The following is a 26,304-nucleotide window of genomic DNA, read 5'->3' on the forward strand; positions in this document are numbered from 1 at the left end:
TTACTATGAGAGTGAACCCACCCCTGGCAGTGCCTGGAGGGCCAGGACCCAGAGGTTGGGCAGCCCAGAGACCTAGGATAGAACCAAACATGATTGGCAAAAAAGAAAAAAAAAGTCAGTGAAATGATACCTAATGATATTCTGCTATACTCATAGATTGTTGCCTAGCCCAACTGTCATCAGAGAAGCTTCACCTAGCAACTGATGGAAACAGACGCAGAGACCCACAGCCAAGCAGTAGGCTGAACTTGGGGAATCTTGTGGAAAGGGGGAAGGAAGGATTATGGGATGCAGATGGGCCAAGGACACCACAAGAAAACCCACAGAATCAACTTACTTGGGCTCACAGGGGCTCACGGAGACAACTGCCAACCAGAGAACTTGAATGGGACTGACCTAGGCCCTCGGCATATATGCTACAGTTGTATAGCTTGGTCTTCTTGTGGGACTCCTAATAGAGGGAGCAGGGGCTGTCTCTGACTCTTTTACCAGCTTTTGGGACCCTTCCCTCCTACTGGGTTGCCTTGTCCAGCCTTAATAGGGGAGGAGGCGCCTAGTCTCACTGCAACTTAATATGCCATGGCTGGCTGATATATATGGGAGGCCTGCACTTTTCTGAAGAGAAAGGAAAGGGAGTGGATGGGGGGAAGGGAGGGGAGAAAAACTGGGAAGAGAGGAGGGAGGGAAACTATGATCTGGTTGGAAAAAAAATCAAGCAATCAATCATTTATAAAAAAAAAATTGGGGGAATCCAAAAATAAATAAATAAATAATCCAAAGTTTGAACAAAGTCTAGACATTCTGAGTGAATCAAGCACAAGGCATTTAGCTTTTGTGTGCAGACACTGGGAGTAACAGTATGGCTCCTATCAGGTCATCGGGAAAACTAGAGACAGTGTATGATTAAAGAGCGAGTACCCAGGCAATCACCAGGCACTAGCAGGCGGAGCTTTCTATGGCATCCACGAGGCAGATCTGGTGAGTACGAGGCTTGGCAGCCTGTGTCCACACTGGTCCTGAGTTCCCGAGACCCAGCACAGTATCCATATAGACTCATTAGACCCTAATACATTTCCGTTCTCCGTGCTAGCTTGTTCTTGGGGTACGAGGAACAGTGTCCTGGAGGATGAACTAATCTCTCATTCCCATTCACGCACAAAGTCACTCACATTTCTTTTGTTTGTTTGCCCACTCCCCTTTTGTTTTCTCGTATTTTCACACCAAGTTCCCTGTATCCCAGGCGCCTCTCAGAAGTAATGAATGGTCCTCCTGCCTCCACCTCCTGGGGACTTCAATTGCAAGTATGTATCAACGTGCCTAGTTTCTGTGGATGGAATTGAGGATGGAACCCATGGATTCATGAATGCTAGGCAAGTACTCTCCCAACTGAGCTACACCCTCAGCCCCAAGTCCCTCACATTTCTACAAGATGGCGGAAAATCACAGGTTGACACTTGAGGAACAAGCAAGATATCAATGGCTGAGGTAGGAGTTAAAATGAAGGGAGAAAAACAGATGCGAGCCTTGCTCCTGCAGGCATGCACTGAGGCCTGCCCTCACATCCAGCTTCCTGTTTAAGCCCCTCACTTTAGCTTTCCACAATCGGATGATGCATGTTTCCTTGCGTCACCAGGAGAGTGGCAATCAAAAAGGGAGCCCAGGGCCACCACTCCCTCTAGCCTGTCCACTGTGTGCTACAGCAGCGACAAAAAACAGCTGAAGGAAACAATGACCTTTGTTCTCCACGTCTGCAGAACAAAGAGCCTCTCCTGATAGAAGACTGTGATCTGATGTGTGTACCCTCTGGCCACCTGCTGTGGGGAGTCACCCACCAGTCAGTGAACCCCTATCAACTGCCCCTATGATCACCCCTGAATTTCCAGCAAAATGAACTTGGTGACAAACCGGCCACCCTCCCATCTAGCTGACTCTCCACAGTTGCCTTCCTTGCCTCAATGCTTGTCTCTCCTCTTATATGGCCTGCTGTGCAGACAGCAGCCCTGTTGGGGTCTGACAAGACCGCCGGAAGCAAACAGGATGCCTTGGTAGAGGGCACTAAGGCAGAAGCCAGTTACATCCTCTGGGAGCTCCTGGTCCCCTTACACTAGGAAGTGCCCATCAACAGGCATGAGGGATGAACAGTCACAGATTCAAAGTGAAAACCACAGCTCACAGTCAATATTCAATAGACAGCAATTAACTATAGACCAGCATTCAGATATGAGCTGGGATATACCTGACACTTGAATATTGTCCACTTCAATACTAAAATTATAATGTAAAAAAACCAAAAAACAAGCAAGGGAAGTTGCTGAGTTGCTGAGGGGGTGTGTGCATTTCTGTGTGTATGTGTGTGTATGTGTGTCCTTTCGCCTGTCTACAGACACCCATTATTAGCTGACTGTTTAGCATTTCTTTGAGGACTAATATCATTGGCCAATTAAGAAACCAGCCTAGACACTACAAATTCTAACACATTTTGCTGCCATTTCTCAGCAAACAAAATTATTTAATATTTCAAAGGAATTTTAAATATTTTCTGAACACCAGTAGATTATAAACTCAAACCCAGGAGAGAAGATATATTGAAATATTTATAGTGCATTAGTTTTAGCTTCAAGAAAAAAGTGTACAAGTTATACACAACCGTCCCAGTGTTCCTGACTAAATATCAGACAGTGTCAGTAATGAAAACACATCGTTTTCTTTCTTTCCTTTCCTCCCACCCCACCACAGTGCTGAGAACCTCACACATCACAGAGTTGAGTCCTCTACCACTGAACTATATTCCCAGCCTTAGGATGTTATCAGAGTTGATTTCTAAGCCACAGGGTTTGACAATTTGTAAATGAATTTTGATGGACCATGATCTTTGAGCACATTGTAGATTATCTTGACATCAGACAAAGGGAAGATGACCTATGCTAGCTGAGACAGAGACTAAACACATAATTTAAGCACTGTCACAGAGGTGACACCAGGGAGGAACAGAAAGTGCCGCCAGGGGGACAGGGACAGACATCGACTAAGGACAAACAGCACCAGGGCACAGACAGAGGCATGCAGTTTACCTTCAAAGCCAAGACTATGTTTTCTGGCTGTGGAAATCAAAGCAGTTGAGGAGTTTGTGTGGAGCAGAGGCAGCATGCATCAAAACAAAACAGAAAAGTCACATGAGTCATTAACCATAACCATATTCCACACTGAAAAAAATTCAAGACAGAAGGATCAACATGAGGAAGAAATATAGATTCTTGAGTGTATATTTGAGAATGAGTGTTTTGATTAGAATCAAGTTCTGGAATTCACATTTGGGTTTTTGAAAGGTCTGAAGTCAATATGATCATCAGTTAGGGAAAAGGAAATCACAGGGCAGTTATAGATGCTCACACGCTTGCTGTACGATCTTCATGAAGCAGGTCACGAGAGCTGCCTAGAGTCCAAGAGCCAAAGAGAGCTCTTCCAAAGGGTCCCCTCCAGAAGGAAATCTGAAAGTGTTATTTCCTTGTTTAATAACATCCAATGAAGTTCTGCTGTCTCTTTCTCTCTCTCTTTTGTTTTTTTGTAGACAGGTTTCTCTGAATAGCCCTGGCTGTCCTCGACCTTGCTTTGTAGACCAGGCTGGCCTCAAAGAACTTACAGGGCTCCGCCTATCTCTGCCTCCAGAGTGCTGGGATTAACGGTGTGCCATTTCTAAGACAAACTTCCCAGCATGGTCCTTTATTACCCAATCTTGGCTTCACGTCCTCATTCTTCTTGGCCATTCTAAGTCGGTTGTCATCACTATGTCAAATCATTTCCTCTCTTCCCTCCTCACTCTGACTGCCCAGGTTGACTCCCTACTCAGGTCATCCATCACTCCCTGGATGAAACTCAAGTTTCAGCCTAGATGCTGCCTCCTCCAGGAAGTCTGGACATTGTATATCATCTTTCACACTACCTTGTAGCCCTGAACTTGCCATTTGGAATAACGTGCTCCACTTAGAAGAAATGACTGCCATATAGCCATCTCCTGTCATATTACCTCCTAGAGAGCAAGCCCATGCAACCAAAACTAAACCAACTGATGTGTTAATGGAATAAAAGCCACAGCGCAGGACCAGAGACTCTTCTGTGTGGTCCAGAGATGGGGGCCAGTCGGTGATGAAGATGAGCTAACTCACAGTGATGAGAGGAGAATAAAGCAGAGCTCAGTGAAGTTTTCCTCAGGCTGAATTTGCTCAGTTTAGCCTATCCCTTTTGCTCACCTGTGAGAAGGGGAAGAAAGTTGCTATTGTTTCTAAATGTCATCTGTGGCACAATAAAATGAGGTGGCTCTGTCCGTCTCCATTTCACCATTTTGAAGTTCTCCGGTTTGGAAATCTGAACATATGCCAATTGTTCCTTACCTGGAGCAGATCTTCACAGCTTTGAAAGAACAATGCTCATGATTCTAGTAGTTTTTTGTTTGTTTGTTTTTTGTTTTTTTTGTTTTTTGTTTTTCGAGACAGGGTTTCTCTGTGTAGCTTTGCGCCTTTCCTGGAACTCACTTGGTAGCCCAGGCTGGCCTCGAACTCACAGAGATCCGCCTGCCTCTGCCTCCCAAGTGCTGGGATTAAAGACGTGCGCCACCACCGCCCGGCTTTCTAATAGTTTTTAAACAAAGCACTGAAAATGTTAGTGGTTAGGACAGTTCAGATGTACATGTCCCCAAGGGTCACCTGAGCATCCTGACAAGTCCTATTCTGTCTTCCTGGGTGAGTCTACAAGCTTGACACCACTCACTTATCTACCAACCACAAAGATCTCTCAATGTAACTAATTTCCAGGCTTCTCTTCCCTTATAGTACATGAGTCCAGGTCTGGGGAAGGCCAGGTACCTGTATTTTAAGGGAGCCCTCATTATTGGTGAAATTATTATGGCCACTCCACGTAGTTAAAAGGAAGATTTATTTAGTGGGTAACTTACAAAAAAAGGGAAAGGTAGGTTGTGGGGTCTGGGGAAGATGTATCGAAGTCCAGCAGTGTTCTCTGGAGCTCTGCTTAGTCAACCTCCACCATCTAGGGTCCAGGAACAGAGAGAGCACGCTGGCCCATCCAGATCTCGGGTCTCCTGGCCCTCTCTTCGCCCCGCTTTGTAGGCATGACAGTTATGGAAGCCTCAATGGGGGTTGGAATTTCCAGATCAAAGCTGGAATGGCTACCCACTACACCTCATGTGGTGATTACAACTGAGTAATTTGGGGAAATCCGTCCTCACTTGGTTATTGTGGCTGGTCACACTGGATGTCGGAAGGCCACTCTACCTACAAGCTATAACAAATGGCTAACTCTTTTGTAATTCCTCCAACTCAAGAGTCAGCTTGCCTGATCTATTTGACAGGGTAACAACAAACACCTATATGGACTTGGATGGGTGAATTTTCACCGGTCTCTTTCCAAATTAGCTGTCATATAGGTTACATTTATTTCTAAGTTATATAGCAGTTAAAATCCTGATTCTACACGGTGGTGTCCTATTATTCTCTACTCAATTGCCCATTATAACCATCTAGGGAGTTTTTAAAAATACCAGTAACCAGCCTGCCCTGAAGAACAGTATCAAAATCTCCAGGGAACATCACAGTATTGCTACTAACGCCACACTGAATCTCAATGACCTGATGGGGAGGATGGGCAGAGAGTAGGACTTGGTGACGCTTTTGAAAAAAAACTAGAAGGTAAATGGCAGCAAGTGACACGAGGGTGACCCTTCCATCAGTGCTTCATTGTGTTCTGGATGAGCTGATGTTCATGACGGATACTGACCAGAGCCTATTACAGACAGTAAAACCCAATGATTCCTGCAGCGCACTCTCTTCTAAATGCCCTCCAAGATCCCGGGAGTGCGCTTTCCTCCTGCAGAAAAGGGGTGTGAGTCCTGACGAGCAGTGTGTCTTCACCCTCTGAAGAAGTGGCAAATAGGTAACCAAACCACTCTCAGGAGTCTCCAGACCTGGACCCAAGTGAGGTCATGTCTCCATCCCTACCCATTCCCAGAAGAACCCTGGCCATTTGGACTACCAGGTTAGTCAGGCGTGCTAATGTTCAAGATACATGGAAAGCAGCATGCACTTTGTACTTTGTGCAGAGATATGAGCCAATCTGGACAATAGTTTGGGGAAAAAATGATGTGAGAGCATTGAAAAAGAATGCTCTGCAGAGTCCTAGCAGGGTAGTGAGCAGAAGGCAATGGGGTTCCCGCTTCCGCTGTCCCACCATCAGCCCGCCTGCCAGATGAAGATGTCTTCTGAAGCAGTTTTCCTCTTTGGCATCTCCAGTCACCCTTTTCCTGGCATCACTTATCACAAACTGAGGCTGAGAAGCGGCTGTTTCTAACTACAAGGTCTGAACTCACTAGCCAACATTGTTCCCCCGGCACCATTCTTAGAGCAGAGCAGGAAAGAGCAGCATGCCCCACTCACCTCGCTGAGGGCTAAGACCATGACAAACACATTTCCCTGGTTTTTATCACCCTACATCCGCCACTCTCCATACACCATGTCTGTGTGTTTCCTGGGCTTTACACTTACAACTAGCCAAAATCAAAATCGGTTCTTCTGTTTAGGTCACAGAAGTAAAGGGAGGAGGACCAGCAGTGCCTGGTGGGCGGGACAGAGATCAGCGAGATCCCTGGATGCTCTCTGCAAACCTAACCTCTCACCTCCCAGGACCTGGCTTGGGTCACTTTTCTTTCTCTCTGGACCAGCTGCTCACGGCTTCCACATCTGACTTCAGTGCTCACCCGATCGACGCCCCCAGCACTCCCGGAACCACCTCCTCCCCTGCCCACCCCCTTGTCCTCTCCACTTCTGCCGGAGTCACTGCTTGTAGTCAGGCCTTCTGTTCAGAATCACTTGTTTTTCTCTGCTTCTCTGCAGGTGGCTGCAGACCTACTTATTTCCTTATTGCCCTTTGCCCTGAAACCGTAAGATCTGGCCTGGCTTGTCCAAAACCAACCTTCCTTATCTGCACCATTCCTCTGATTCCACCCGCATGCACACCTAACAGCTGCTCAACGAACCCAGGGAGGAAAGCTGCTGAGTATCGAACTGTTCTCAAAAACAACCTTCCCCGTCATTGCGCCTAGAGTCTAAGAATTCTCAAGCCGTTCTGCTTAGGGAGTTTCCCCTGCTTAGCTAAAAATCAAAACAAAATAAAACAACAAAATATTTAGGATTTCTTTCCAGGAACTTTTCCAATGACACATAACTTGTTTTTCCTCAACCACCCATTTTGAAATTTCTGATGCCCCTCAAATGGGATCTATAAAGTAAGACAGTATTCCATAAAAATCCTTAGTCAAAAAAGTTACCAAATTACAGAAAAAAAAATAATAATGGTTGTTTCAAGACCTGTGTTCAAGCCAAACATGATTTTTCTCATATTTGCTGTGCTTAATAACAAGTAATAACAAAAGGTTACCTCCTTTGAATCAACTGAGAAGTCAAACTCCCTCTGTACGAGTTTTCTGATCATATCTGCAAATTAAAAAAAAGTACAAAATAGCAAAATTATTTTTTTCAGCAAAAGTATACAATGCATACACATAGGTCTATTAAACACAAATAAATTATTTTAGGTGGACATAGCATCTTTATATGGATAGTCCTGTTTCCTAAGGTGGGTAAATAATTAAGCTAATGAGCCTAACTGAAGTTGCTAATTCTTCTTTGCATTTATTTATTGAGGGGGTGTAGCACAGTGGCAGGAGAGGTACACCATATGGACAAGGCCCGGGCCTTATCTGTCAGTAGCACACTGTGGAGGCCAGAGGACAACTTTCAAGAGTCAGTTCCCTCTTTCCACCAGCATGAGCTCTGTGGATCACACTTGGGTCATCGGGCTTGGTGGCACGTGCCTTTACCCACAGGGCCATTCACTGGCTCTGAAGTTGCTAGTTTTTATTTGTATCCACAAGTACAACTTATTTCCAACCTTTGCAATATTTACAAAGGACTCCTAAAAGCCAGCCTGACCTGAGAGTTGTTAACATGTGAAATCTCTACTCCTGCCCCTAGGCAATGTGTGAAAACTTGGAAATACTACGGAAAGTTTTCACTTTTCCATCCATGGCTTCCTCTGAGGCTCCACCGAGGCATGATTTGAGACAACTGAGGTCTAGACAGTGAGGGACTTGCAAAAGAATCCCACAGTGAGTGATGGGAAAGTCGGGCTAGAGCCAGATCTCCCTTCTGGATGGGCTCTTTCCCATCCCATCACAAGGCCCACTGTCCCTCATGCCCAACCAAGCTTTGGTGCTCTGCCTGTTGCCTCACCCTGGCCTGTACCAACCACTAAAAGACTCCCATGACAACAAAGCTGTTCAGACACTTGCTGGAAATAACATGAACCTGATATGTCTTTCTGGAAAACAACTTTGTCCTGTGCACAGCTAAGCCCCAAACCAAGGTATAAAGTCTGTGTTGTGGGAACAGGACTAAGAATTCTGACAAGCTGAGTCCATTCCTTCCCACTACCTATGGGCTGCCCCACCCCACAGTTTCCCTCCCCTGCAGCCACTCAACATCACCCAGGTGTCTGGTAGAATTTCACTGAAGAGTTTCCATTATTGATTAAAAATTTTAAGTTAATGGTCATCTATGTCTTCAAATATATTTACAAAGCTATGTTCACTGGGCTCTTGATATGGTTTAGATGGGAGTATAGCACAATAGCAGAGCAGAACATATTCAAAGACCCAAGTCTACCTGCCACCTCCGAAGAATGAAGAATTAGTCCAGAGGCTGGTTAGATGGCTCAGTTGCTAAAAGCTTACCACACAAACATGGGAGCCTGGATTTGATCCCTAGCACCCATGTGAAAAGCTAGGCAGACTGCCATGCACTTGCAATCCCAGTCCTGGGGAAACACAGACATGACCATTCCTGGGACTCACTGGGCTGACAGTCTAGCAGAACTTGGTCCTACTGAGATATCTGGTCTCAAAAGAAGTGGATGTTTAGCCGGGCGGTGGTGGCGCACGCCTTTAATCCCAGCACTCGGGAGGCAGAGCCAGGCGGATCTCTGTGAGTTCGAGGCCAGCCTGGGCTACCAAGAGAGTTCCAGGAAAGGCGCAAAGCTACACAGAGAAACCCTGTCTCGAAAAACCAAAAAAAAAAAAAAAAGAAGTGGATGTTTGTTCCTGAGAATGATGGCCAATATTATCCACTGGCCTCCACAAGTACATGTATGTGCATGCACAATCATGGGCATTCATGCCCATGAACACACACACAGCCTCACTCACCACCCCTAGCCTTCCTACATATACATACATATACAAAGATGTGAGGGAGAGGTGGTCTCAAGCTCTCTCGCCTACTTAATGTCTAATATTAGGTAAATAACTATCTTCCACAAGCAACCTCACTGGCAAAAGGGGATGGAGAAGTCTCAACTATTAGAGTATAGGGTTAGGTGTTAATATCAACCAATAAATTGATATCCTGAGTCTGGGTGTACTCTATTGTTACTACAGATTATAATCCATGCCAAATAGAATGTGGAAGACTCTTGTTTTGACAGTGTAATATTCATTCAACTTTCCATTGAAAATAAATAAATAAAATTTTAAAAAAGTTCTGTCTGAAAGCCCCACTACATACACAAAGTTGGGTCTTTACTGGACTAAGCCAGAGGGTCTCCAAGTATAGTTTGGGACATGCTTAGAGTCCCCAAGATATGGCCAGACTATCAGGTTGAAACAAGGTATGATTTGCCTTTTTGCTAGGCTGGCATTTGTACTAAAGTGCAGAAACAATAGCAGGTGATGGCTGATGGCATGGTACAAAGCAGAGTAGCAGTAGCTGCTGGGGACATCTTTCTGTATGCTGTGAATGTGTTGCTCTTATTGATTGATAAATAAAATTGTTGATAAATAAAATGCTAATTGGCCAGTAGCCAGGTAGGAAGTATAGTATAGGCGGGATAAGCAGAGAGGAGAAAGCTGGGAAGTGGAAGGCTGAGTCAGGAGACGACGCCAGCCACCGCCATGAAAAGTAAGATGTAAAAGTACTGGTAAGCCATGAGCCACGTGGCAGGTATAGATTTATAGAAATGGGTTAATTTAAGATATAAACTAGATAGCAAGAAGTCTACCATGGCCATACAGTTTATAAGTAATATAAGTCTCTGTGTGTTTACTTGGGTCTAAGTGGCTGCGGGCCGGAGCAGGACTGGAGAAAACTCAAACTACAAGTAGCTAATAATGTTCCCAGTTACTATCATTCATTACAAAGCACATGCAACATGCAAAGCATTCTCCATAAAACATTAACATCACATCCATTAAACCCTGATCTATAAGTTCACATCTTTTACTTACTCTGTATAAGAAAATGGAGACTGTTCGTGACCATTCTTTTCTGCGCACCACATTATGGTGGTACCAAGTCTTGAGGGAAAAAAAATGAAAACAAAACACTATACTAGTAGTCAGCTATAAGCTAAACTAGTCACCTTTTCATGAAATACCATTTTTTTGTTGTTGTTGTTGAAAGAAAGACTGAAAGGCAAACCATTTACTCTGATTTGGGTATCTTGTAGATATTTTCCCTAAATTTCAGGGGTACAGCTTGCAGCTTCAAAAAAGGCAATGACAGAACATGTTACCAATGACAAAATGGAGTTTGAAGACAAAAATTAGAACTTTGCGAAACTCCCATTAACAAGCCTGCTTGTTATGATTAGCAGACATGTTTAAAATGAAGTATGTTGGGACTGAAGAGATATCTCAGCAGTTAAGAGCACTGGATGCTCTTGTGGAGGAACTTGGTTCAATGCTCAGCATCCACAATGCTGGTTTATAACTCCAGGTGATCCAATGCCTCCTTGTCATTAAGTGGACATCCATGGACACGCAAATGGTGCACAGACATACTTACAGGCAAAACACCCACTCATGTAAAACAAACATACTAGTTTTACAATGAGATATGTCAGAATCAGAAGACTTGAAAAACTCAGTGAATCACTTTTCAGATGAAAACGTAAGCTCTTATAAAGCCCTCTGTGGCAAGGTGGGAGATGGACCAATGGATTTGAATACATCAAAATTCATTCACATCCCCTTGAAAACAGCCTTAAAAGATGAGCACTTACCCAGTTTGGGTAATATCAAAGAAAAATCCCCAGAATTACAGGAATGACTGAGGGACTCTTTTAGTACAAAATCCTCCTGCATCAGCCCACCCAGACCCATGCTGGCTTTACAGGTATATAAACCATGCCTGGTTTGGAGGAGATTCAAAGCATTACTTTTAAATTAATTAGCAAATGAATGTTAAAAATTCTCCAGTTTAGTTCCAAACTTGTTAAGTTCGGACAAAGACAAATAGGAGCCTCTTTATGAACCAGAATAACTGTCAAAGGTTCTGGACTGAGCAGGTTGCATATCCCAACCTCAGGCCAAAGCACTTGCTTTGGACTTCAATCCATCCAGCTACAGCCAGAAAGATACACTATCTCCTCCCTGTCCCTGGGGTGGGGATGTAGGCCTGAAGCCACTGCCTCAATCTGCAAGGCAAGAGACTAAGAAGCATCACCAGAGAATTGTACCAAATGGATCACGGGTATACCCTGGGAGTTAGACTTTAGGCATCTTTCTAGAATTCGTATATGGAGAAGGAGGTGATGATTCAAACTAGAAGCAGCAGGAAGCAGGGGCAGCCTATTCTCAGCCCTCCAGATTGTTTCTTTTCCCCTAACTGGCTTCCTTCAGTACATACACAGGTTCTGTCTCAAGCTGGGCCCGGTGAAACCCTCCTGCAAAGATACCATTATGTGCTGTTGATGCATCAGACTTATGCTGAGCTTATATGCTCTTAGATTTTGCTGGTGGGATCTGTAAGTCAGCACTCTTGGGCTCTTGTGGTATTACACATCTCTGTTGGAGACAGAGGTTGGAGACCCTATTTGCCTTCAGTGCCGCTGTCTTACATATGCATGGTTCAACGGGCCCCCACATGGCTCTCAACTAAGAAACTGCAGCATTAACTTGTATGTTAAATCATCGCTGATCAAAGGGAAAGCCTTATTCGTACTTCACTATAAGTATCCATCTTATAATGATATTATAAACATGTATAATAAACAATGATACTCAAGTACAATGTAAAGAACTACAAATAATAAATTTGTAAATGCATTTTAGACTATTATTTAAAACATATTTCTTTGCAGGCAGAAAAGGCTTTCCATGGGCACTTAAAAAGAAATCCAACATTTTGCCCCCATTCAGACCAAATTCCAGAGAGGATGAGAGGCAGATAGGTAAGTTAAGTAGAGTTCAGACAGATCTAGTTAATGCAGCCATGCTTTGTGGCACAAGCCCATAATTCCAGCTGCTCAAGAAGATGTGGCAGGAGGATCACAAGTTCAAAGTCTACTTAGACAATAAGCAAATTCAAATCTATCCTAGGAAACCTTTGAAGATGTTGTCTCAAACTAAAAACTACAATGGGAGCTGGGAATACAGCTCAGTGGTAGAACACCTGCCTAGCATGCACAAGGCTGTTTAATGCCCAGTACTGCCCCCATGTGGTGGCTTTTAAGAAAATGCTCCTCCCTTGGCACTATTAGGAGGTGTGGCTTTGGAGTGGATGTGGTCTTGTTGGAGGAAGTGTGTCACTGTGGAGGTGAGCTTTGAGGTCTCATATATGCTCAACTCATGCCCAGTATCTCAGTCCACTTCCTGATGCCTGCAATATGCAGAACTCTCAACTACCTCTCCAGCACCATGCCTGCCTGCATGCTGGTATGTCCCACCATGATGACAATGAACTGAACCTCTGAAACTGTAAACTACTACCTCAAGTAAATGTTTTCTTTTATAAGAGTTGCTGTGGTCATGGTATCTCTTCACAGCGATAGAAACACCCTACCTCCTGAAAGCTAACTTCCTGGAAATGCTGTTATTGTACAAAAGGGGAAGACCAAGGGTATTTTACCCCAGACACAGATTCAGCATAGCCTGGTGTTGAACACAGCACATCAGCATGCCAGCATTCTTTCACCACCACTCTGATACCTTCAACATTCTGCTCTTCCTTCCCTGACTCTTCAGGGAGAGACACAGAGCATGAGCACCTAGCAGCATCGCTATGTGGCCTCTTTTCCTTAGGCCCACACCCCTACTCTGTACCTCAGGTCCTTTGCCATTAGGCAGCAGCTTATGATATGAATTGTGACTGTGGAATGTGAAAAGATGTACAACATGTGTGCCATTTCCGGGCATGGCTTCTATATCCTCCCACAGCCTTAATCATTGACCACATTCCTCATCTCTCTCCTGAGTATGATGGATTCCACAGAAACTTCTGAACCCAGGAGCACCAAGGAGACAAACTAGAATCCAAACACCACTTTCCCTCTACGTCAGATGTGAGCCTGTAGAAGCAAATGATTTCTACTCATGACTGTAATCACAGCACTTGGAAGGCAGAGGCAAGATGACTGAGGCTATCCTGAGCTAAGCAATGAGTTGCATGCCAGCCTGGGCTAAAGAGTTCGAGGATGTCTTTAAAAGGGAAAGAGAGGATGGTGATAAGGTGGCTTAATAGACAATGGTGCTTACCACCAAACCTGAAGACCTGAGTTTGATCTCTGGGACCCACATGCTAGAGGGCGAAAAACCAACTTCCACAAGTTGCCCTCTGACCTCCACATGCATGTTATGGTGCATAAACACAGACACAGACACAGACACAGACACACACACACACACACACACACACACAATTTTAAAAAGACCAATTGCCCCCCCCAAATAAATCACTAAAATTGAGGCTTGTGGTAAATGGCGTCACTGTGTCTAACTAAACAAGCTGTATCCCGTCAAGCCTTTCCTCCGGTGTGCTTCTTGCCACAGTTTGAATATGATTTGTCTCCTTCCAAATCTGTGTTGAAATCGACTCCATTAAGTGATATTAGGAAAAAGGACCTCTAAGAAGCAACTGGGACTCACCTCCCAAGCACACTTGCTATGGACATCTTGCCTCAACTCCATTCTCTGTCAGCACGAAGGCCAGCTCCAGCTGAGGCCACTCAACCTTGGCTCAGAACCAAGCACCAAAATAAACTTTTCTTAATAAGTTATCTAGAGTGTGATACTGTGTCACTAGCTCTAAGTCCTGACAAAACTAAGCTGAGAAAAACCCTCATTTCTCTCAGAAGATGGTATAGGCAGATGTACCGCATGCAGACTTTGGTGATGCCAACAGATGAGCCCAAATGTAAACTAAGACTTCAAAAGTCATCTTCACTCAAGATCTGAACTCATGGAATCATACAAAAGAATGCATTAAAAAGTCCACGGACAACCATAAAAATCACTTTAAAAGATTAGTTATAAAATAATCCTCCCACATGATTCTCATTCCTGTGTCTTCAAAGCTCCAAGAAGCTTCACCCCACCCCTGGCAGACTCATACATGCATACACCTTCTAAAGCTTTTCTACCGCCAACCAGATTTTCCTAATCTACAACATGTATGCTCATAACCAGAATAAACCACCGATTCAAGTATGTGTGTGCTGCTAAATAGTTAACAGTGCTACCCTGGGAAGATGGCGATTGAGGCTAGCCTGATTCTAATGCCATTCCCAAGAGTGATGTGCACAAAATGGTCCATAAAATGAGTTGTGAACACCAGCTTGCAGACCCTTCCTAAAGGAGAATGCAGGTTGAAGTCAAGATAGAGCCAACTGGCGCAAACATAACTCCCTGTGTGGCTTATGCATGGTCACAAGCACTTCCCTCAGAGCCTGCCTAGGGGAAAGGATCATGGATTGCTGAAAAGTAATTCAATGCAGTTCTCTCTTGTGGTCTCACTATAAGTCACAGCTTGCTAGGTTCTATGTTGATGTTTGTTGATGCTCCGCCTGACTCAGAATTCTAAAATGAAAACTTCCAACAGGAAAATACCTCATTACTCCAAACAAATATTGAAGTTTCTGATTAGTTGAATAAGTAGCTTCAGTTTACTATTTATTTTTTTCTTTAAGTTTAGAAAGTCAGCTGATTGCTCGAAACTCTTTAAATTTTCATTCAGTCAGTATAGGTGTGTGATTGGTTCTGGTAACTGACAGACTCATCACAACAGAAGTGAATCACACCCTAGAATTTTTGTTTTGTTTTGTTTTTTTCAAGACAGGGTTTCTTTGTGTAACAGTCCTGGCTGTCCTGGAACTCACTTTGTAGACCAGGCTGGCCTTGAACTCATAGAGATCCACCTACCTCTGCCTTCTGAGTGCTGAGATTCAGGGTGTGTGCCACTGTTGCCCAGCTATACCCTAGAATTTTAACTTAAGGCATGCATATATGTATGCACATTCATTGCTTATCATTTGATGCAAAGTGAGTCATCACTGGAGGTGATCAGATAGCACCTGTGGGAGCAGGGAGCTGTCTCAGTGGGGAAAGCACTTGGGATCCCCACAGCAATGTGTCTGTAATCCCAGTACTCCTGTACTGAGATGGGACGCAGAGATAAGGAGAATCCCAAGAAGGCTGTAAATCAGCTAGCACAGTGTGTGCCAGCATGGACAGCAGAGACCAACACCCGAGGCTGTCCCGTGACCTCTGTACATGCCCCCTATCACTTGAGCACGTGTGCTCAGACACAGGCACACCACACATGAACAAGATAACATCTTTGGCAAAGGGAGATAGTGGGCTAGGGGTGTTCACAGGAAGAATGTTTACATAGCGTGCATAAGGCCCTGAGTTTGATCCCTAGCACCTAAAACAGGCATAAAATAAAGGCATACTTATGCCACCTACCCCACCTCCAAACCAGACAGACCCAAGGGAACTGGGCATGACCTCGCAGGCTCACCGGGATGCCAAACAGTATGGGAGCTTCAGAAACATTCATCAATCATAGTTGAGATTCAAGAGACGAGTTTACTTGACACTCTGACTTGAGAGGATGGGCTTTTACTGAACTCTACACTTGCACTGGTTTGAATAAAAATGCCACCCCCCATAGGTCCATAGGGAGTGGCACTATTAGGAGATGTGGCCTTATTGGAGTAAGTGTGGCTTTGCTGGAATAAGTGTGTCATGAAGGGGGTGAGCTTTGAGGTCTCAGAAGCTCAAGTCAAGCCTAGTGCCTCACAGTACCTTCCTGTGCTGCTGGCGGATCAAGATGTAGAACTCTCAGCTCCTTCTCCAGCACCACATCTGCCTGCACACCACCATGCTTCTTGCCATGAGGATAATGGACTAAACCTCTGAAACTGTAAGCCAGCCCCAATTAAATGTTTTCCTTTAAAAGAGTTGCTGTGGTCACAGGGTGGTGATGGCTCCTGCCTCTAATCCAAGCACTTGGGAAGCAGAGGCAGGTAGATTTTTCAGTCTGAGGCCAGCCTGGTCTACAGAGAGAGTTCCAGTACAGCCAGGGCTACACAGAGATACTCTGTGTCAAAAAACTAAAAACCAAAACCAAAACAAACAAACAAACAAAAAAGAGTCGCTGTGTTCATGGTGTTCATTCACAGCAATAGAAACCCCAACTAAGGCAACATTCTTCCACCCTAATCTCCAAACACCGTACAGAACTGCTTATCTCCATCTAGATTCTCCAGAAATGCAAACTGACTAAGGGAACTGAGGGACAGAGGTGCTTGTCTACAGATGGATACAGGAACACAGAGATTAACTTTAAGGTATCATGGCTGCTGGCAAGCCTGAAATCCACAGGGCAGACTGAACATTCAGGCCAGTGTTGATGTTGGGATTTGATGGGTCTCAACCAGGCATTTCATTATGCAAAACTGCCATGTTCCATCTTGACATAGCACTTCCTCCTTGAGAAGCCTGATTTTTTTTTTCTCCTAAGGTTTTCCAGTTGCTGTACAAAGCCCATCTATATTATCAATTAATTGCAGGCTGAGGGCAAAACTCAATGACAAAGTACATGCTTAGCATACTCAAGACCCAGTTTGATCTCTAGCACCTAAATATAGTCGGCTAATTTTCAATGTTAATCCTGTCTATAAATGCACACAGGCAAGTGTTAGATAAAGTTACTGCATACCTTAGCCTGACTAAAGTGCATACAGAAAACTCTACCTCTGTTGGAACTGACTGCTGGTCGTCATGAGAATAGTTATCTGTAGAGAGCAAAAAGGTCTTGTGCACACAGATAAGCACTGGGGAAGCCAGGAAAGTTAAACACACAGCTTACCCCCTTAATGGAATGAGGTGTACAACTGCTCTTCCTAAAATGCCAGGGATGATGTAGTTTTACAACCTGGCCACCCTTTGCTGTCTGAGGAGACAGGCTCTGCTGTATCTCCCAGAATTTATGTTTTTAATTAATCAAAACTTGGCCCCTAAATCTCAAGCTCTGCTTTTAGACTGTAAAACCCACTCTTAGGAGTGATGTCACCTGTGCTCTTCAACAGCCTAAGTGACTTCGATGTTATCTTAGGGCCAGGCCAGTCCTGACACCACAGGCGTTATGTTTACCTCAGTCAAGTTCCTAAATCCCGGGCACTATCTCTGAGTCAACAGGACCCATTCTTGTGAAAGAAGCCAGATGGCCCTTGTAAGGAATCTCAATGTAAACAAGTCTTCAATTGTTGTACACCTGGGGCTGAGTTAATTGTTATCTGAATACTTTTATCAAAAATCGTGCTGTGCTTAAATACGTCTAAAGTAAAATGATCTGGGGCAGACTCTAGAAGTCCTAGTCCAGCACCAATTACAATAAAATCAGGCTGAGCCGAGTTTCATTTCAGTCTCTTTGTGGATCGTTTTTTTCCCTGCCTGCTGTGAAGCCTGCAGGGGTATCACCACAGTTATGGGACAGCAGGTGTGACCAAGAAGAACATCTCAGAGCAGCCCCGTTTCAAAACAGGAAAGTGAACCATCATTAATAGAAAACTATTTTTTTTTAACTTTAAAAATTTATTTCAGAGGCATTGACCAATTATACTTGTCCAGAGATGAGATCACTTGGCTCTGATTTGAGAGGATCAGCCTTTTACTGAACTTTATACTCTTCCACCCTACTCTTCAAATATTGTGAAGAATGGCTTGTATCCATCTGGTTTTGTATGCATGTATGTATATGTATATGTATATGTATATGTATATGTATATGTATATGTATATGTATATGTATATGTATATACATAGTATGTATGCTCACTGTGTGCAAGCAGTACCTATATTGGCCAAAAGGGGGCATTGGATCCTCTGGAACTGCAGTTAGAGATGGTTGTAAGCTGCCATTGAAGTGGTAGGAATCCAACCTGGGTTCTCTGGAAGGCAGTCAGTGCTCTTAACAGCTGATCTCTTGACAATGTGATTTCTCTATGCCAAGCCAAGGGCAGCATCCACATCTCAGGCAGTGCAAAGGTAGGAGGGGACACTCAACTCAGAAAAGAGCTGAACTTGATGATGATCTTGATCTCTGCTTGGTGGGCACTGAGTTCAAAGAAGATTTCCATTGGAAATGACAGAGCTAAAGAAATATGTTGCTGAAAAGGTTAAGTGATATTTTGAGGAACTGGGGGAAATGTCAATGTCATCTTCTAGCAGTCCTGATAAGTTAAATATGTCTGCCACCACTTGCAATGGTATATGTGTCTGCTACTGGACTCCCAAGTCCTATGGCCAGTCCAGCTAAAGTAAGCCGGTCTGAATCCCTGCCAGAGCCCTACTGGACTTTGCAGTTTTGTGTGAGACCAACCAAATCCCAATGTCAACCTAACTCTTGGGTTTGCTTTTTAATAAAGAGATGGGTGCTTCAGACATTTAGAAGGTGAGTCAGGCTTATCAGACTTACAAAGTGCATGCTCCCACTTCTCAGCTCATAATGGCATTGGTCAAGGAGAGCCTCTTTCCCTTTCTCTAAAATACAATGGAGTGCAACAATGAGTAGCTGTAGTCCTGGCACTCAGGAGGCCGAGGCAGGAATACTGCTTTAGCTTAGGACTTTGAAGCAGTGGGAACAATGTCAGCTCATGCCCATATTTAGTTCTTCACCTTTCACTCGCTGGAGAGCCTCTCCGGGTGTGCATTGCCTTTTACTGATTAACCAAGATACTCACTTGCTCCCTAGAGGAATGTCTTAGGGCTATACTCTTGCTGCAATAAAACACCAGGACCAAAGGGAAGTTGAGAAGAAAAGGGTTTATTTGGCTTACATATCCTGATCACAGTACAGAGGGAAACCAAGGCAGGAACGCAAACCAGACAGGAACCTGGAGGCTATGGAGGTGTGCTGCATATTGGCTTGCTTCCCATAGTTTGGGAAACCTACGTTTTTATAGATCCCAGGACTACCAGCCCAGGGGTGGCACCACCCACAAGGGGCTGGGCCTTCCCACATCAATCACTAATTAGGAAAATGTCCTACGGGCTTGCCTGCAGCCGGATCTTATGGAGGCGTTTTGTCAGTTGAAGTTCCCTCCTCTCTGATGACTCTAGTTTATATCAAGTTGACTAAAACGAGTTAGTATAGTGGATAATAAAGGAACATGACTAGAGAGGAAGTTCTGCCTGTGAAATCATCTGGGACCAACCTGACCCTTTTAGCTTCCGCCAACCATGTGCTCGCACCAAGCCATGGATGGTGATTTACTTTACCTAGGCCCACTCTGCATGGTGCCTGACCCAAGTCAAGTTGTTACTAGTCTACACTTCAGTCATTTCTACCTTCTTCAAAGGAAGCTGTGATAGTATACAGGCCTTTGGGAGGTCTCTGATGTCTCCTGGAGCTGGGAATCCTTAGCATGGCTACCTCTCAGATAAGCAGAGAGGACTGAGGGATTTCTGTAATTTACGGAGGAGCTGTGTGGGAGCCGGCTGTCGGGGGTTCTGGCAAGGCAGTCCACGGTGAGTCCAGGTTGAGGAAGTTAAGGACCACTGCCAATGTACTCATGGATTCCCCCCGTGGGCGTCCTCCGCTCAACATGCCTAGAGAGGATAATTCCACTTCCAGCCTTCGTTTCTACTCTTCATGGGGAAACATTTGTCTGGAGGACATGTGGTTTCAGTTACGTGTTTGATCTGCACCGGAGACCACGTGACCTTAATGACGAGGCTGTGGACTGTGAATCACGTAAATCCATTCTGTTATAGGCAACAAAGGCTTGACAGCGAGAATGGGAGAAGGGCCTCCGGGTGACAAAGTGTACTATGGTAGAAAAGAGTAGAGGGTCTATACGTACTGCCAGGTCAAGTGACATTTTTTTGCAGTTTTTAATTTTTAAAATAACTTTATTGGCATCGTCTTCTATATCCAGCCCAACTTCAAACTGAAAACAAAATGTCATAATATAATTCCTGACCAAAAAATATGGCTAAGATTCTGGTTCCTGTATGTGTAAAATCAGATTTTACCGTATCTTGCACAGGATAGGTGACCTGGAGCAATCCTCACAGTCTCTTAGCATAAAGTATGACATTTGCCATGAAATCTAACCAAGTGCCAGTGATAACCACAGCTGTGCTGAGTAAGGGAAATGTATGCTCTTTAAATCCATCCAGATGGAGAAGGAGATGGGGTGGGGAAGAGCAGGAAGCAGGGAGGGACAGAGGGAAGGACAGAGGGGGCAGTATTTTAACCATACATCAGTCCACTTACAATTTTCTGAGGATTGCAAGCACCTGTCCTGGTGTGCCCAAGTCCCTGTCCTAGGGGACTAATGGCCCTCCTTCAGCTCTAACTCCTCCAGAGGTCTTAGACGCCTGGCTGTGCACCAACAATCACCTACCAAGCTGCGTGCTTCAGGCAGGCTTGCAGGGAAGCAGAGCATGTGACATGCCTTGAGCCGGAACTGGCTCCCAGCTCTGCCTCCAGCACTATCAAGCCATGTGGCTGGTTGGAATATGTGTCAAATGACAGATATTGCCCCGGCACCACTCCACTTCTTCACCTCTACAATAACAAGAGACTCGATGCTACCTAGGGACTGTGATGAGAAAGATCGCAAGTGACAGTGGCCGTCTCTCAGAATCCTCCCCGAAACCTTGCAGATGAAGCTGTCACTCCCCACTTCCAGCTGTAAAGTCCCTCACACATACAATGATATGGTCCAACATCATTCTCGAAAATGTTTAATCGACCTGAATGTGTTCAGAGTCTATACCTGTGCTAAGAGCTGAAGAGACACAGTCTGTGCTTGATGGATTTTCAGAGGATGTCAAGTGGGACAAGTGAATCTTCCCCAGGGTGTGCTCTGAGAGTCAGACTCCTGACAAGCCTCCCTTGTGACCCACAGCAAAGCCACTATGGCTTTGACCCAGGACAGTCTTTATGAGATGATTCTTGTCTTTAGAGATGACACTTCATGAGCCACTTCATGAGCCACTAAACAAAATCCTCCGACTGTTTACTCCTCCCAGTGCTGAGGACAGGTTTGCTTAGAACCAGACATGGATTCGTAAGAGCCTGGTGGTCCTGTGGCAACTTCTTGGGCTTCTTGGTGTAAACATAACACCATAATTTTGTTTTGAATCAATTCTACAGGAAGTTAGTTCCTCAATGTCATGAAAACAAAACAAAGAACCAGAAGGGTGCTGGAGATGCGGCTCAGCGGCAGTGCCTACTGTATGCAAGGCCAAGAGTTCCTTCCCAGAAAAAAGGAAGCAGGAAGAAGGAAGGGAAGGACAGTGAGTAGGGAGGGAAGGGGGAGGAAGGAGACAAGGAGAGGTCACAGTAGGGGACAGAAGGAGAGGAATAAGGAAGAAAGAGGAGAGACTAAGAGGGGAAGGGAAGAAGAGAAGAGAAGGAAAGGGAAGGTCAGAAAGGAGCCAACTTCAGTAGGATGCTGTGGGTCCGTTAGACCCTTGCACTGGCTATGAGGTGAAAGCTTGTGGGGTTGAAGAGAAATTGTGTGTGATCCTGGAGTCTGTCGACTGCGGAGGTGTCCGAGCCTGAGAAGGCCTCCTGGGACACCAGACACACATGGTCTTTTCCCTCCTGTGGTTTCCAGAGCTCTAGGCCTCCAGCCTCATTCCTTTCACTCTCCCAGACTCCGGAATCCCAAGCCCTGCTTAGAATACTCACAGTTCTCAGGAAACACTGAGGTTTGAGGGTCCCCCATTCCTGAGGCACAGTGCTAGAATGCTCTCGACACAACAGAAAGGCAGGAGAGGGGAAAACCACCAGTTTCCATCCACAAGAGTGACTGTGCTGGTCAGTTTTCTACTACTCTAAAAATTACCTGAGAGACTGCCTAAGAGAGGAAAAAGTTTTATTCTGGCTTGCATGGCAGTAGCAGCCCCTGGTGAGGCTCTGGTTCTGTGGCTGTGACCAGGCAGCACATCGTGGCAGGACGCTGACAGAGCCAAGTGTTCACAGAACAGAACAGAGGAGAAGGGAGGAACCAGGGTGGTACTCTCCCTTCAGGCACATGACCGCCAGTGACCTAAAGACCCAGCATTAGCCTTGACTGGTTAAAGCCTCCGTTATTTTCTACCCTGGGCCAAGCTTTTGACCATGTCAGCCTCTGAGGAACAATCAAGGTCCAAATAGTATCAGTGAAGACTGATTAAAGGAACAGAAAGCTACAGAACCTAAAAAAGCAATGATTGTTGAAGAACAGGATAGCATATGGAAAGATATAGAAGACAAAACTATAGAATATACATATGATACATATATATGTATGTATGTATGCATGCATGTATGTATCTATATTGAGACTAGGTTTCTCTGTATATCCCTGGCTGTCCTGAAACTTGCTCTGTAGACCAGGCTGGCCTGGAATTCAAAGATCCACCTGCCTCTGCTCCCAAGTGCTAGTATTAAAGGCTTGCACTACCATGCCTGACCCATATATTAATTTTTTTAAGGTGGGGTCTTCTTCCTGTGTAACCCTGGCTGACTTAGAACGCACTGTAAAGACCAGGCTGGCCTTTAACTCACGGAAACCCATCTAATCTACTGTAATTAAAGACATGGGCCATCACACTCTGCAAAAAATGTATAAAAATTTTAGAAGGGCCAGCTAGGTGGCTTTACCACAAAACCTGATTACCTGAATTCAGTCCCCATGACCCATACGGCAGAAAGAAAGAACCAATCCCCACTTCTGGTTGTCTTCTGACCTCCACTGTGTACATGTGAGCACATGCATGCATGTGCGCGCGCATACACACACACCTACACTCAATAAATAAAAATGTAAAATATATTTTAATCATCTTACGCAAACATCAAACTTCATTACACTAATAACGTGACAAGCCGTGGGGGACATAATGCAGTAGGGACCCTTTCAAAATGCTTCATTTGGGTTAAAATTGTAAGGGCATTATAGGGAAGTTTTGGGAACTACAAACAGAAACTGTGCAGTTGGTCAAAGTGCTAATGTCATGGGAGTCACATTTCCATTTGTTGACACAGAAGGATGACTGTAGCTGGAGCATTAAGCCATGCGGCAAAACATCCCAGCAAGGAGTCCCGGTAAAGATGCCCAGCTATTGTTGGAAAGCTGTAAAAGTTGAAAGCTACAGCTGGAGTCCTAAGGAAACCAGGTCTTGGGCCTCTTTCTGTCTGCCCTGCAATCGCTTTCCCTGTTCTGTCATGGTGACTTTTATTGTCAGCCTCACACCTAATATATCACTGTCCTTGGGATTTTCTAGAGAGGACTACCCGTGGGGGAAGACCTACCATGGAAGTTAGTGGCACCGTCACATGTGCTGGGATCCCTGATGGAAGGAAAAGGAGAAAAGCAGAATGCTAAGCTCTCGCATTCTCTCACATCTGTCAGGATGTGAGAAAGCAGCCACCTGATGCCACCAACAGGACCAACTCCAGCCACCTTGCTTTCCGGCCATGGTATATGGCTGAATCGTGAGCTGAGCTAAACGTCTTTTCCCTTAGGTTGTTTATGTCAGGGAGTTTGTCCCAGAGAACAGAGAAGTGACAGACACAGTCCTCCAAGCTCTGCCCTCAGCTCTGGGTTAGCCTGTGAGGCCAGTCTCCTGGTTTATCAGGCTCAACACTTTCTGATTCTATTTTATAGTTTCCTTCCTTGTTTGCTGGTTTCTGGTTTAAGGCAAAGAGAGAACCAATCAAAAAGTAACCGAGAAAGCGTGGATGTGAAAATTAATAGCAGAACTCAGTTCTTATCGATGGTTCTGGGATGATAACGACAGTACAAACTCTCACATTCTTTCAAAGGGCCTGTCGAGGTTGAAGGGAAATGAGGTGATGCTTGCCTTTGCCTTGGGTGCTCCAGCAAAGACACATGGGAGGACAAAACAGGGCTATAACGCTAGATGAGATAACTATGAAATCCCAGGGCATTTTCCGTCTAGGCAAGTGGTGTATGAAAATGCATTGTGTTCTTTGGGGAAGCTTAAAACTTATCCGTCAGAAGTTAGAGGGAGATTATTTCCCTCACACTGTGTCATCCAGTTCAGACTTTTGTCACAGCTGGCTGATTTTAATGAGGTCACATGCTAACCTTCCTTTGGCCTTTCCTCTCCCCTCTACTCCAGAGCGCTCATAGATACGTCAGCCCATATATAGCCTTCTACACTGCCTCCCTTCGTTGTCATTAAGCTGTTTACAGTGGGACCATAGCCTGCCAACTCCAATCAAAGTGAGTATAGGCTTTGTGGGGGAGGGGTTACAACTTGGTTCACACAGACAGTCCTGGTTTACAGTCACTGTCCTGACTTAATCATTGCCAATACTTCCTTTCCCTCCTAAATGGTGTCACTGCATATAGCAAACTATAGTCACTGTATCTGAGTAACTCTGAATTCAAATCTCAGGTCTGACTTTTTGTGTGGTATACTTGGTACAGCTTGGTAAATTATTTAACTTCCCTGAGCCCGTCAAATAGAGATGATAATATGCATCATTAAAAACATAAGACTTTAGCAAGATGCCTAATACATAATAAGAACACAGCAGATTGTTGGGTGGTGATGGCTCACACCTTTAATCCCATAACTCATCAGGCAGAGGCAGGTTGATTCTGAGTTTGAGGCCAGCCTGGTCTACAAAGTGAATTCTAGGATAGCCTGGGCTACACAGAGAAACCCTGCCTCAAAACAAACAAACAGAAAGAACATAGAAGACAATTGTTGTAATTATGTGTCCTTCAAAGCCCCTCTAATCCAGGCACATCTGGGCTCTCAAACAGACTCACTCACATACACACACACACACACACACACACACACACACACACACACACACACACTCACACCCGCCCCCAGGCTTACTAATGTTACATTTCCATCAATTGTACTCTCCCTGTTCTTCTAAGTTAAATTTGAGCCACACGGCTGACTCCTCTAACATCAAATACTTATTTATAACTCATTACCTACTTGTGTCATTTAACAATCTACTGTTTTACATAGACTACTTATTTAACGTCAATACATCTTGTTTCTGCCATCAAGGAGACTGTTCGTTCCTTAAGGAAGAAACTGTTCTCTCTCCCACATAAGTCCCATAGCCCCACCTCAGGGCTATGCATCTGTGCCAAGTGCTCGGAAAAACTTGCATGCCCTAGACAAGACGTGAATGAGATCCAAGAAACTAGCAATTGTCTCAGTGGGATTATAGTATTTTCCTTGAGAACAACAACAACAGAAATCTAGAAATATAAGCATGGGTCTTAAATTTTAGGTTTTCTTTCACTTTGTTTCTGTGTGCCTTTCCCCTCAGCTTTCTTACTAAGCCACGAAGGTGGATGGGGTGGAACAGAAAATCAAAAGCTTCTTACATACTTAAAACACAACCTCAAATCATCATTGAACATCAAGACCCTGGGCCTTCAACATCAGATAAAACCTGATTTGCTTAAACCTCTGCGTGTGCTTTCAGGCTGGCTTGTAAATGCAGAACATTTTTTTTTTTAAGTTTCATGTGTGTTGTTGTTATTATTATTATTATTATTATTATTATTATTAAATCCTCAAGTGCAAAGAGTTCTAGATAATCTGCATACAGGCGAGACCTATAGGGTAAATGATTCAAAACTTGATGAATTTAGATACCTGTTTTTTTTCTCTAGGTCATGTCTTAATTTTCATATTATGTGGGAATTTGGTATATTTAAACTCTGTTAACCAACAACACAATAGTTTGAAAAACAGCAGACCAAATGTATAGTTATCTAGAGGTAAACATACACCCTCTCTTATTTGTTTCCTTATATCTTATAGGAAATATACCTTCTGTAAAATGGAAATAAAGTAGATGGATCTGCTGTGCCTGCGATCAATAACATCACAAGAAACAGTTCAGCGACGAGCTTCTGGAGTCAACAAAGCATTTCAGTGTAACAGGAGTTTCC

The 26,304-nt window shown here is 44.4% G+C and overlaps 1 protein-coding gene across 9 annotated transcripts in view; it reads right to left on the minus strand.

The window, feature by feature from the left end:
- Prom1 (prominin 1) overlaps positions 1-26,304 on the minus strand; it is a 109,968-nt gene that overhangs the window by 56,051 nt on the left and 27,613 nt on the right. For 7 of the 9 annotated variants that reach the window (XM_037209008.1, XM_037209013.1, XM_037209009.1 and 4 more), the window contains exons 3-4: positions 7,444-7,499; positions 3,072-3,098 (exon numbers count right to left, since the gene is read on the minus strand). In XM_037209008.1, the coding sequence (XP_037064903.1) occupies positions 3,072-3,098; positions 7,444-7,499 (83 nt within the window). The remainder of the gene's footprint in view (positions 1-3,071; positions 3,099-7,443; positions 7,500-26,304) is intronic. The other 2 variants (XM_037209010.1, XM_037209014.1) reach the window with 1 other exon arrangement.

Source organism: Peromyscus leucopus, chromosome 10 (assembly GCF_004664715.2).
Source record: "Peromyscus leucopus breed LL Stock chromosome 10, UCI_PerLeu_2.1, whole genome shotgun sequence".
Classification (NCBI taxonomy): Eukaryota; Metazoa; Chordata; class Mammalia; order Rodentia; family Cricetidae; genus Peromyscus; species Peromyscus leucopus.